Source organism: Oncorhynchus tshawytscha, linkage group LG08 (assembly GCF_018296145.1).
Source record: "Oncorhynchus tshawytscha isolate Ot180627B linkage group LG08, Otsh_v2.0, whole genome shotgun sequence".
In the NCBI taxonomy this organism is placed as follows: Eukaryota; Metazoa; Chordata; class Actinopteri; order Salmoniformes; family Salmonidae; genus Oncorhynchus; species Oncorhynchus tshawytscha.
This window is the reverse complement of record NC_056436.1, coordinates 38,283,610-38,298,073: the sequence shown is the minus strand read 5'-3', so window position 1 is coordinate 38,298,073 and position 14,464 is coordinate 38,283,610. Positions and strand designations below refer to the sequence as shown.

At 44.2% G+C, this 14,464-nt stretch overlaps 1 protein-coding gene across 1 annotated transcript in view; it reads right to left on the bottom strand.

The window, feature by feature from the left end:
* Positions 1-4,439: 4,439 nt before the first annotated feature.
* Positions 4,440-14,464, bottom strand: part of smyd3 (SET and MYND domain containing 3) — a 205,245-nt gene continuing 195,220 nt past the window's right edge. The window contains exons 11-12 of the mRNA XM_042325504.1: positions 5,134-5,242; positions 4,440-4,733 (exon numbers count right to left, since the gene is read on the bottom strand). Coding sequence (XP_042181438.1) covers positions 4,632-4,733; positions 5,134-5,242 — 211 coding nt within the window. The 3' untranslated portion in view covers positions 4,440-4,631. The remainder of the gene's footprint in view (positions 4,734-5,133; positions 5,243-14,464) is intronic.

Here is a 14,464-nt window from a genome sequence, read left to right as displayed (position 1 = left end):
GCCCATTTCATATATAGATAGATTACAACATATACACTATCGTCTTTATTTGAGATTTTATTTTTTCCTCCACTATTTTGGTTTGTTACTTCCTCCTTTGAGATGGGAATTGTAGGATTTGATGGGGGTAGGAAGAAGTAGTCCCCTAATGGTTAAGATATGATTCAGGATAGGTCATCTGATCCTAGATCTGTTCCTAAGGGCAGCTTCTACCTGGAGCCTGTTGAAGATAGTACTCTCCAGAGTCACGTTCGGCTGCAACATTACAAAACCTGTGCGTAGAAACGTGTTGTGGATAAAAAAAGATAATTGTCTTGAAGGCTAGGGAATCGAGTCTGCTCTATTCGTTACATTTCTATCTGCGAAGTTTGAACATCTTACCTTCCTGAATACACCCTGGTCACTCAAGTCTGTGTTTGTCACCATGGAAACGTCCCACTCCGCTGTCATGGGGTCGGATGTGTTGTAAAGAGATCTATTCCTCTGGTTGCACAGTCTCTGAGAGGAGTGAGAGAGGTAGCCTACTGTAGATAGCAGCATTGGACACAACTTAATTTAGTCCATTTCGGGAAGGGAACAAATCCTCACTGAACAAAACAGCAGGCTTCAAATCTTGAAATGGTATTCAGCCAAAACGTCTCCTGAGAAGACGAAATAGAAATGGAATTTACCCGTAGTCCCATCCCGTGCTAGCTAGGCCTTACGGTGCTTTGGCTGGGCTAATTTGTGTGTGTGTTTTGAGAGAGACGGATGCACAGACCAGAGAGACAGACTATGGTTGTGTTCAGAAGGCACAAAACGGGGAGAAATAAACCAGTTTGAAATGGGAAATGAAAAAAGTTGGACCAACAATGTTTCTTCCTAATTGTGCCTGCTTGAACCCGACCCATGTCTGTGTGTAACTGTCAGCAGGAACACTTCGAACAGAGAAACGGACTGAGAATCTGACAGTGACGCAAGGATTGCTGTAAATAAAGGATTGTATTGGAGGAGATGAGTTGTCCATTTATTCTCTCAATTTCTTCTACACATCCACCCAGTTACCGTGCTCAACAATCCTCAGATTGAATATGAGTGTTAGTAAACCAACCATTGTCCCACAAAGCAATATGGGCACAATCATAATGTAGACAAGATCAGAACAAAGGACTTATGTTAGTACCAGGTATAAACGGGGCTAGTAAGAGTAATATTACGAACTGAGCATTTGAACCAATTTCTACCATAGATGGAACCCACTTAGTGAAACCAGGCTCCATCCACCCAGGTTTAGCTGCAGTGTCTGTCATGTAACAGATTGTCTACGTTGTGACACATCATTCCTTCTCAGGTCCTCCCCAGTGGCGGTATTAGCATACAACAGCAGAGAGCCATCCTTCTCTTTGCCTCTATATCTCACTGGGTGTTACTTCTACTGTGTGCGTGTAGGCCTACAATAGTAATTTCTCTTGCACAATGGAGGAGAAGCAGTATCAGTGCCTGCGACCGAGACCAAGTGAGCCTTTTGTTGTCATTAGAATGTATTTGTAATATTAATGTCGCTCCGCAAGTACAATAACTTTGCCACTGAGAGAGAGAGAGAAAGGCCTCTGGTGGGTTACTAGGGTTCTATATTCTCGGCCCCTGGATGAAACGTTGCTCCTGACACCCTGCTTTGAACACCCACACGAGGGGAGAGGAGAGAAGGGGTGAGAGGCCTGTCCATGGGCGCATGAAAGGGGGTGAGGGGCCCAGGAGAGAACAAATCCCATTGGTGGATGAAGAATAGGAGCTTTCCCTCCCTCTCTTTCCCTGTCTTACTGTATCCACAGTACTTCCCCATTGTCTTTACACATGGACACATCTGTAAATCTCAGCACCCTGACCTAACCCTTTGGTATAACTCACAGACATGGTAACGTGTGAATGTGGATGTTTCTCCTTTAGGTATCTGTGTGTGTGTTCTCCCTCTCTCTCTCCGTCTGTCTCTGAAGTGGAAACCAACCAGTCCCTGATCATCTACTCTCCCGCAGCTCGCAGCTATTTGATCCACGACTCAGTTCATTAACAGGATAGTCGTGTGATAAGATATGTTCAGACAAGGAAGGAAACGATTGAGGTTTTGTATCCGACTGTATCTCGCCATATCACTATCTCTGATCAGCACTGAGGGAGGTTTACTGTGGGCTGGGAGACTCACTCTCTTCTGCCTCTTCCACAGGACCTGGATAGCAGGCTTTTAAATGGTAAGTAGCCTTTAAATGGGGGAAAGAAGCGTTTACACTGCTGGAACACTGGTTTATACCAGTGTGTGAGAGAGAGAGAGAGAGATAAAAAGGGAAGAAAAATGTCCCTAGGAGAAAGATGCCTTGATAGGTGGAGGCAGACAGGCGGTGTAGAGAGGGATTGGAGGGAGGGAGAGAAAGAAAGAGAGGGATGGGCACGGGGGTGAAACATCTCTGATGTCCCTTTGATTATCTCTGGCTCTCCTGCTGGGCTCTCAGACGCCACTCATCACAGAGAGAGAAAGAGAGAGGGGGGAGGGAGGGCGAGAGAAAGGGGGAGGGCGGGAGAGAATGACGAGAATAAAGAAAGCCAAGCCTATCAAAATGGAAGCTGAGGAGATGATCGTGAATCCAATCTGAGAGTAATAGATGATTTAGAAATGGTCTGTTCATTGTATAGTTCTCTGCAGAGAGGAGGGGGGGGGGTGATATCTAGTTCTCTCATTGTCCTCCACAGGCAGACAGACATTTCAGACTGACTGGGTTTGAACCAGAGTTTCCCCGCGTGCCACAAAACTGTTAGCCTGCAGAACTAAAGCATATAGGCATCGACACCAATCGGTCACATATACAGTACACCTCAAGTCATATTAGCTAGACACGGCTGGATCAAATTGGAGTGGACTAGTAACTGATAGGTTGCAAGTTCAAATCCCGAGCTGACAAGGTACAAATCTGTCGTTCTGCCCCTGAACAGGCAGTTAAACCCACTGTTCCTAGGCCGTCATTGAAAATAAGAATTTGTTCTTAACTGACTTTCCTAGTTAAATAAAGGTAAAATAAAATAAAAAATTCCATAAAAACCTGAGAGTTTATCTGTATGTCGGTGGACAAACTGACAGTTATCCGAAAGCAATAATATGAGGGCGTGTGTTAGTGCCATTACCGGCACGACGTGACGCAGTCACTATAGGGCGGAGCCCACATCATCCTTTTGAGACTCAAATCACTAGAGAGACCTGGTAAGATAGCTGTGGAAGTAACACCATCACTAGGGTTGCACAATTCCAGTCATTTCCCCCAAATTCCCCGGGTTCCCAGAAATCATAGTTGAAGGATACCAGTAATCAGGAGAGAATAAGCAGAGAGTCAGGGAGCCTCCAACTGGAGGTTCAGGGAAAGATCATCCTTAACAAAGAGCCATACCAACCTCCCAGCTAGGAGCTACATCAGGAACACCCCGAGAGAGTGACCAATTAGAAATCATCCAAAGAGCCATACAAACCCCCAGCTAGGAGCTACATCAGGAACACCCTGAGAGAGTGACCAATTAGAAATCATCCAAAGAGCCATACAAACCCCCAGCTAGGAGCTACATCAGGAACACCCCGAGAGAGTGACCAATTAGAAATCATCCAAAGAGCCATACAAACCCCCAGCTAGGAGCAGGAACATCAGTGACCAATTAGAAAACACAAACCCCCAGCTAGGAGCTACATCAGGAACACCCTGAGAGAGTGACCAATTAGAAATCATCCAAAGAGCCATACAAACCCCCCAGCTAGGAGCTACATCAGGAACACCCCGAGAGAGTGACCAATTAGAAACGCCATCCACAGCTTAGACCGCACAGTCAGTCCATCAGCAGCCGAATGCCACGTTGTGTTCCCACTGTCACAGTGGGAAACACAGTCATCAGTGTACACAAGGTTTACCTAAGGTTTATGTAAGGTTTAACAGCGGAAGTAGATGGTTAGGACTAAGTGAGAGAGACATGCAGAGAGATGAGATGGTATAACTGATAGGCCACTGCTAAACACACACACACACACACACACACACAAAAGCAGCGATGGTACAACTGATAGCCCTCTCTATTAAACCCACAAACACGAGACTAGGGTTTTCCTGAACACAACAGTGCCTTCCATTCTCTGCTATAATCGCCCAACAAGCATACAGCACCGGGTTATGCCGACAGACACACACCCGGGGTGCTATTCCCTCCCAGCAGGTGACATCACTCTGCAGGATGCTATCTGAGGGAGGAGGGGGGCAGGAGCCCTAATCCATGTCTCTCTAGTCACAACGCTGGCCAGTTTTAGGGGGAGTTAACTAGCAAAACACTGTGTGGCCATATCCGGAGATAAGTGTGTACACACACACACACACACACGCAAGTACACAGGAACCAGCTCAGACAAGGAGACAGATCTGAACCCAGCTCACACGCAGTTAAAGAGGTTGTTTCAGTGTGTTTAATGGGTTATGAGGAATGACAGGGAACAAAATGAAAACTAAAATGAAGCTCTAGAAATGATGCAATATCAACCAAACAACACTTCACCGTCATTACACTAAAAACAGGTGCTACTTTCCGAACAGCCATGGGCTTCTCGAATCCCCTCGGGTGGCTAGGGCAGGTTGCTAGGCACGGTCCAACTCCGCCCGACACTCCTCCAACTTCCTGATGAGGTCAGAGGTCAGGGGGTGCTGGTTGCCGTGAGTAACCTTCATGATGTCATAGGCCTGCAGGGGAGACAGGCGAGAGCAGGGGTGTATTCAGTGATGTGGTGTGTTCATTACCTTACACGTACAAATGTGTTGACTACAGCTGACATGACTCTCTACATGCTACCAGGCTGAAACTCGTACTGTATCTGTTGTACAAAGTCTATCTATTCCAATCTGACCCTACAAGGCCCGGAGTACGGCTGTTTTTCACTTCCACCTGGTAATTAAATGCACCCACCTGATGTCCTATGTCTAAATCAGTCCCTGATTAGACAGGAAGAAAGACAGCAGTCTAGATTGGAGTTTGAGGGACCTAAATGTTCTGTAACGTTGCAACCCCCTGAACCGAGCCCTGAGATAGATGAGGGGAGACGGGGATAGGGCAGCCATAACAATGGTTCACCGCCCAGCTCACCAGTCTCAGTGTGTGCTGTGCGTCCCCCAGGTGAACCAGAAAGTGCTGGAGCTTGGCGACTCTCATCAGCTGGATGGCGTGGGCAGGGTGGGGGTCTGGGTAGTACTGCCTGGGGAGAGAGGGGGGGGGGTGATTAGTGGGGTGGGAGTACAGCCAGTTTGAACAAGACAGCAACTTTCATATCAGCAAAATCTGAGCATTCGAACACGCCTGACTGGAGTGTCAGGTGGGCAGGTTTTGCAGTTCTGGGACGGTTCCATTAGTTCCACTTCGCAAGACAAGCTGACGTAAGTGTGGCTCTCAAGTATTTGGAGGAACACAAATACTATTTGAACCCAGGTCTGTATCACAGTGATCAAAGACAGTTATACTAGACAGACAGGAGAGAGTAGCGCTTCGTTTCCACTCCACTGTTCTTCTGTTAAGGAATCATTTTTCTTCCAGTGGTAAACGAGAAAGAGAGAGGGGTGCAGATAGAGGAGGAGGTTGGTCAAATGGAGAGAACACAAAAGTGTTTTCTGGCATCAAAATAAACCAAATGTCGTGCACTAACTGGTACACTATCTGGGTAAATATGACCATTGGTTTATCTCTGGAAATAAACATTTACTTCGCTCGACTTTACACTCTTATCATAGAGCCGGGAGATCATGTCAGACAGAGAGAGTGAGGGAGAGAGTGTGAGGGAGGGAGAGAGAGAGAGAGAGGGAGGGAGGGAGAGACTATACCAGTATTCCCCTTGAAGGTATGAGACATGATAATATCTATCGACATTTGGGATAGCTAATCAGGGGGCTGATTAAAACTGTACCCCAACTGTGAGTGAGTGAGTGAGTGAGTGTGAGAGAGAGAGAGAGAGAGAGAGAGAGAGAGACAGAGAGAGAGAGAGAGAGAGAGAGAGAGAGAGAGAGAGAGAGAGAGAGAGAGAGAGAGCCCTGTCCAAATAGGTCAGAGAGCAGAGCCTTATGCCTCTGGTTGAATTATGAAGAATCTACACTCCCACGGATAATACAAACTCACTTACAGAAAGGATACACACTCGTACGGGTTGTTTACACTAGGAAGCGATATCGCGCTGTGAAACAACGGAAGCCATTCACTTCCAATGGCAGGAAAGCAAGAGAAGAGAAGTGGGCGGGGGACTGTTGAGTGATGCGAGCATGGGCAAGGGAGCTAAACAGAGCGGGACTAAAGTTGGGGAAAACTGAATTTTATTCAAATCCTCTGCGATATCGCCACTCGAGTGACCATTTTCCCAATAGCTTCCAACCACTACTGGATTGGCTGACAATGGCTGTTGATACATAGCACTACCTAGCTTGCTTGCTAGCACCCACATGAGGCCGGGGCTAGTGTGGCTAGGCGAGTGCCGCTCGTATAGTGTAAACGCACTGTTAGAGAACACACACACACACACACAGAGAATACACTCACTCTTAGAGAACACACCCACTCTTAGAGAACACACACGCACTCTTAGAGAACACACACACTCTTAGAGAACACACACAGATAATACAAACACTAAGAGAATACACACTCTTAGAGAATACACACACTCTCAGAGAATACACACACTAAGAGCATACACAGAGAATACACAGTCTTAGAGAATACACAGAGAATACACACACTCTTAGAGAATACACAGATAATACACACACTCTTAGAGAATACACAGATAATACACACACTCTTAGAGAATACACAGATAATACACACACTCTTAGAGAATACACAGATAATACACACACTCTTAGAGAATACACACAGTCTTAGAGAATACACAGAAAACACCCACACACCACTTGAGAATAGACACACACAGAGTATACACACAGTCTTAGAGAATACACACACTCTAGAGAATACACACAGAGAATACACACACACACACACACACAGAATACACACTCTTAGAGAATACACACAAACACAGAGAATACAGACACACAGAGAATACACACACACAGAGAACACAGACACACAGAGAATACACACAGAGAATACACACAGAGAATGCACACTGTAAGAGAATACACTTGCAACACTACACAACAGGTTTGCATGGGGAACGGCTATTGAACCCAAACCAACCAATGTTGTTGTTTATGGTGAACAGACAAACGGTAGTTTATATGGACATCTTGAGACAGGAGAGCAGAGCGACACCAGATGCCATAGAATTGGGCAACTCCAAAACAGTCCCTTCCTCATGGTTTATTCACGTCAACTTGATTGCAGTTGAAAGTGCTGGTTTTACAACAGCGGTGGCCCACCTTTCTCCTGGAAAACCACCGCAGGTTTTTGCTCTAGCCCTCTTGGAGGAGGGTTGGCCACCCCTGAATTACACAATGTGTCACCGGGACAGATGGAAGCCGTCTGACATTTATAGGAAAGTTCATCCAGAATCAAATGGACTATAGATCATTTGAGTGACATCTTTCTGATGAGTGCCAACCGAACGACAACAAATAAAGAGAGGCAGACAGTGGAACACTAAATGTCAACATTAAAGTAGGTTTTTCAGAGCCATATTATTTCTTATCACGTCCAGCCATGGGTTCATTAATATCACAGTAATTGGTGTACTGCTCAATAGGCCAAAAACACACAGAGTGCCGTGGAGCACTCACCACGCCTCAATGACTTATTGAGAGGAGCTCAGACACACAAGCTCACGCACGCACACACACACACTTTCTCTGCCTCAAGCATTTATCAACAAAAACTGTTTGGCTATAACGCACTCAAGGAGAGAACTATCCAATTAAATCTCCAATTAGAAGTCAATGCTGGGGTGGTTTCTCATATTACACACACACACACACACACACATTTTCTCAACTTTAACTTGGAACCAAATCTCTCTCTGGCAGAGGGAGACTGGGAGAGATCACACTGTGGAGAAATCTTTGGGAAACACACCCCTGTGTGGGAGAAATGTTTGGGAATGTTTGCCATTTGGGAGACAGAAGAAATGGGTTTAATTAAATAGTAATGACATGTATATTTTGCTCAGGTGGAGCAGACACACACATAACACACGCACACCGAGAGAAAAAAGAGGTCTGCATTAGAGAGTGAGCACAGAAACACAGACAGATAGATAGACAGACAGACAGACAGATAGACAGACCATCATAAGGCAAGTCAGACTCCATCGAGCCCAAACCAAAGCTGTCTGATTTTACGAACCATCAGCAAGCCAACTAAAACAATCCACAAACATGTAAACAACTACATCAAAGACAAAACAACGTCTTAGATGCCCTAGAAAGACAAAGTACCTTCCATGTGAAACTACTTTGTAAGAGATGAAGGCTGAACGTGGTGGTAGATCATTCTTAGGGGATTTTTCAAAAGAACTGGAATCATCCATTGGTCTCATCAAGATCCATTCAGCTAATTCCACTATTCAGATCAACCACTCTATTGTAACTAATACAGCATGTAGAGTAGTGTATGGTTGATTTGGTTGATTTGGTTGATTTCCTCCCAGCATTCAAACATGTGTGCTAGATGACTGACTTTATCAGTAACATAAATGTCCTAAGGGTAAAGCCATGGTGTCATGTCTACATTTGTAAAACCTACTGCAGTCAATACTGTATGCAGGCAGGGTTGCCCACACTGCTTAAGGCAGTGTGTGTGTGTGTATTTTTTTTTTGGGGGGGGCATAAAAGTCTAATCAGTGACAGAGGACCTGAGGAACCTACTGGGTACATAACTTAAAAGCATGTCTGACACCTATTGGGGTGCACAATCGTGGATTGATTTAAAAACCAATAGAAATATCATAAAATGTATTATAAAACTGCAGAGACCTTAAGACCGATGTAATGTAATGTAATGCTCTCCGTCTGGTCTTGGTCCGTACCCGTGCTGCAGCATTCTGTATGTTTTGCAGTTGACCAATGGCTTTCTTTGGTAGACCAGACAGGAGAGCATTACCTGGTGTTTTATCTTTATTACCTGTGAATTAAAATGTGCGGCCAGATTCTCTGTCTATGCTTTGACTCCAACAATAAGTACCTTGGTCTTGTCTTGATTTAGCTGGAGGAAGTTGTGAGCCATCCAAGTATTTAAATCACTAATACAGTCTAATCATTTATCAATCGAGCTAAAATCCTTGGGTGATACAGAAATGCAAAGTCGTGTATCGTCTGCGTAGTAGTGAAAATCTAATCCTGTGCTTTCTGATAATGCTGCCAAGGGGTAACACAGAGCCGTCGGACAATAAACAGTGCACTCAAAGATTTCAGACCCCTTGATTTTTTCCTCATTTTGCTACGTTAGTCTTATTCAAAAAATGTATTGCATAGTTTTTTCCCCTCATCAATCTACACACAAAACCAATAATGACAAAGCAAAAACAGGTTTTTAGAAATGGTTGCTAATAAAAAAACAACAGAAATATTATATTTACATAAGTATTCAGACCCTTTACTCAGTACTTTGTTGAAGCACCTTTTGGCAGCGATTACAGCCTCGAGTCTTCTTGGTTATGACGCTACAAGCTTGGCACACCTGTATTTGGGGAGTTTCTCCCATTCTTTTCTGCAGATCCTCTCAAGCTCTGTCAGGTTGGATGAGGAGCGTTGCTGCATAGCTATTTTCAGGTCTTTCCAGAGATGTTCGATTGGGTTCAAGTCCGCTCTCTGGCTGGGCCACTCAAGGATATTCAGAAACTTGTCCCGAAGCCACTCCTGCGTTGTCGTGGCTGTGTGCTTAGAGTCATTGTATTATTGGAAGGTGAACCTTCGGCCCAGTCTCAGGTCCTGAGCGCTTTGGAGTAGGTTTTCATCAACGCTCTCTCTGTACTTTGTTTCGTTCATCTTTGCCTCAATTTTGACTAGTCTCCCAGTCCCTGCCGCTGAAAAATATCCCCACAGCATGATGCTGCCACCACCATGCTTCACCGTAGGGATGGTGCCAGGTTTCCTCCAGACGTGACGCTTGGCATTCAGGCCAAAGAGTTCAATCTTGGTTTCACCAGACTAGGGAATCTGGTCTGAGAGTCTTTAGGTGCCTTTTGGCAAACTCCAAGTGGTTTTGTCATGTGCCTTTTAATGAGGAGTGGCTTCCGTCTGGCCATTCTATCATAAAAGGCCTGATTGGTGGAGTGCTGCAGAAATGGTGTGTGACCATCGGGTGACCATCAGGTTCTTTGGTCACCTCCCTGACCAAAGTCCTTCTCCCCCGATTGCTCAGTTTGTCCGGGTAGCCAGCTCTAGGAAGAGTCTTGGTGGTTCCAAACTTCTTTATTTTAAGAATGATGGAGTCCACTGTGGTCTTGGGGACCTGAAATGCTTCAGAAATCTGTGCCTTGACACAATTCTGTCTCAGAGCTCTACGGACAATTCCTTCAATCTCATTGGATTGGTTTTTGCTCTGACATGCATTGTCAACTGTGGGACCTTATATATAGACAGGTGTGTGCCTTTCAAAATAATGTGAAATCAATTGAATACCACTGGTGGACTCCAATTAAGTTTTAGAAACATCTCAAGGATGATCAATGGGAACAGGATGAACCTGAGCTCAATATCAAGTCTCATAGCAAAGGCTCTGAATACTTATGTAAATAAGGTATTTCAGTTTTTAATACCTTTGCAAATATTTCTAAAAACCAGTTTTTGCTTTGCCATTATGGGGTATTGTGTGTAGATTGCTGAAGATTTGTATTTATTTAATCCATTTTAGAATGAGGCTATAACTTAACAAAATGTGGAAAAAGTCAAGGGGTCTGAATATTTTCCCAATGCACTATACAATACCGGATCCAAAATTGAACCTTGTGGAACGCCATGTGTTATGCATTTTCTCTGAATTGTGTTCACCAAGGGTTACAAAAAAACTCTCAACCGGTTAAATAGATCCAAAACCAACATAGAACTGGGCCTAGCCAGCCCACCTCTCTAGTCTGTCCAGAAGGACATTATACATTGTCGAATTCAGCACTAAAATCCAAGAGTACAAGGACAAAGAGCCGTTCAGCATCTGTGTTGGCACTAAGATCATTTACCACTTTAACTAAGCCTGTCTCTGTGCTGGGCACAAAAACGTTTTTTTTTTAGTGCAGTGGGGAAAGTCCCTGTTAACAGGGAGTGATTAACAATAGCTTGCACTACTTCAGATATGGAATTACATTTTTTAAAGAAGGTGGTGGGGATAGGTAGAGGCTTAAATTGTATTATCACTTTCCTGAGCATGTCTGTGTCAACCAGGGAAAATAAATCTATCGTGCATTTGTCTGGTAGGCTAGGGTACATATCATCAAACTTCTCATCAGGTCTTGCTTGACTGATACCCAGCCTAATGTTTGTTATCTTATCTCTGATAAGGGTAGGATTTATCAAGCCATGGTTGAGAAGAGCACTCTGGAATTATTCTGGATTATTAGTGACCCAGCTAGAAAAATGAGCCTGTCTGCCATTTCTAATTGTCTTGTTATAAATGCCAAGTTGCTCGCTCAGAAGATCATAATAGACCTGCAACTTTGACTTTCTCCACTTCTGCTCTGCCTTTCCCCAATTTTTCCTTCATTGATTCGTATCCACACTCATCCAAGGGGCTCTCCATTTGGATGTGGCCTTATTAAACTTTACTGGAGCTATGGCATCAATGGTTGTCCTTCATTTTCTATGGAGTCTCTGGACCTACTCACTGTCACAGTCATACTCTGGACCTAGTTTTGTCCCATGGAATAAATGTTGTGGATCTTAATGTTTTTCCTCATAATCCTGGACTATCGGACCACCATTTTATTACGTTTGCAATTGCAACTAATAATCTGCTCGGACCCCAACCAAGGAGCATCAAAAGTCGTGCTATAAATTCACAGACAACACAAAGATTCCTTGATGCCCTTCCAGACTCCCTCTGCCTACCCAAGGACATCAGAGGACAAAAATCAGTTAACCACCTAACTGAGGAACTCAATTTAACCTTGCGCAATACCCTAGATGCAGTTGCACCCCTAAAAACTAAAAAATATTCTCATACGAAACTAGCTCCTTGGTATGTGAACATTGGAACGGAAATGGCCCCACACCAAACTGGAAGTCTTCCGACTAGCTTGGAAAGACAGTACCGTGCAGTATTGAAGAGCCCCTACTGCTGCTCGATCATCCTATTTTTCAACTTAATTGAGGAAAATAAGAACAATCCGAAATGTCTTTTTGATACTGTCGCAAAGCTAACTAAAAAGCAGCATCCCCCAAGTGAGGATGGCTTTCACTTCAGCAGTAATAAATTAACGAACTTCTTTGAGGAAAAGATCATGATTATTAGAAAGCAAATTATGGACTCCTCTTTAAATCTGCATATTCCTTCAAAGCTCAGTTGTCCTGAGTCTTCACAACTCTGCTAGGACCTAGGATCAAGAGAGACACTCAAGTGTTTTAGTACTATATCTCTTGACACAATGATGAAAATAATCATGGTCTCTAAACCTTCAAGCTGCATACTAGACCCTATTCCAACTACACTACTGAAAGAGCTGCTTCCTGTGCTTCGCCCTCCTATGTTGAACATAATAAACGGCTCTCTATCCACCGGATGTGTACCAAACTCACTAAAAGTGGCAGTAATAAAGCCTCTCTTGAAAAAGTCAAACCTTGACCCAGAAAATATAAAAACTATCTGCCTATATCGAATCTTCCATTCCTCACAAAATTTTTAGAAAAGGCTGTTGCGCAGCAACTCACTGCCTTCCTGAAGACAAACAATGTATACGAAATGCTTCAGTCTGGTTTTAGACCCCATCATAGCACTGAGACTGCACTTGTGAAGGTGGTAAATTACCTTTTAATGGCATAAGACCATCTGTCCGCGTGCTCCTAGACCTTAGTGCTGCTTTTGATACCATCGATCACCACATTCTTTTGGATAGAATGGAAACCCAAATTGGTCTACACGGACAAGTTCTGGCTGGTTTAGATCTTATCTGTCGGAAAGATATCAGTTTGTCTCTGTGAATGGTTTGTCCTCTGACAAATCAACTGTAAATTTCAGTGTTCCTCAAGATTCCGTTTTAGGACCACTATTGTTTTCACTATATATTTTACCTCTTGGGGGTGTCATTCGAAAACATAATGTTAACTTTCACTGCTATGCGGATGACACACAGCTGTACATTTCAATGAAACATGGTGAAGCCCCAAAATTGCCCTCGCTAGAAGTCTGTGTTTCAGACATAAGGAAGTAGATGGCTGCAAACTTTCTACTTTTAAACTCGGACAAAACAGAGATGCTTGTTCTAGGTCCCAAGAAACAAAGAGATCTTCTGTTGACAATTAATCTTAATGGTTGTACAGTCGTCTCAAATACAACTGTGAAGGACCTTGGCGTTACTCTGGACCCTGATCTCTCTTTTGACAAACATATCAAGACTGTTTCAAGGACAGCTTTTTTCCATCTACGTAACATTGCAAAAATCAGAAACGTTCTGTCCAAAAATGATGCATAAAAATTCATCCATGCTTTTTTTTTAACCTCTAGGTTAGACTACTGCAATGCTCTATTTTCCGGCTACCCGGATAAAGCACTAAATAAACTTCAATTCGTGCTAAATATGGCTGCTAGAATCCTGACTAGAACCAAAAAATGTGATCATATTACTCTAGTGCTAGCCTCCCTACACCGGCTTCCTGTTAAGTCAAGGGCTGATTTCAAGGTTTTACTGCTATCCTACAAAGCATTACATAGGCTTGCTCCTACCTACCTCTCTGATTTGGTCCTGCCGTATATACCTACACGTACCCTATGGTCACAAGACACAGGCATCCTAATTGTCCCTAGAATTTCTAAGCAAACAGCTGGAGGCAGGGCTTTCTCCTATAGAGCTCCATTTTTATGGAATGGTCTGCCTACCCATGTGAGAGACGCAGACTCGGTCTCAACCTTTAAGTCTTTACTGAAGACTCATCTCTTCAGTGGGTCATATGATTGAGTGTAGTCTGGCCCAGGAGTGTGAAGGTGAATGGAAAGGCTCTGGAGCAACGAACCGCCCTTGCTGTCTCTGCCTGGCCGGTTCCCCTCTTTCCACTGGGATTCTCTGCCTATAAAGCTATTACAGGGGCTGAGTCACTGGCTTACTGGTGCTCTTTCATGCCGTCCCTAGGAGGGGTGCGTCACTTGAGGGGGTTGAGTCACTGATGTGATCTTCCCGTCTGGGTTGGCGCCCCCCCTTGGGTTGTGCTGTGGCGAAGATATTTGTGGGCTATACTCGGCCTTGTCTCAGGATGATAAGTTGGTGGTTGAAGATATCCCTCTAGTGGTGTGGGGGCTGTGCTTTGGCAAAGTGGGTGGGGTTATATCCTTCCTG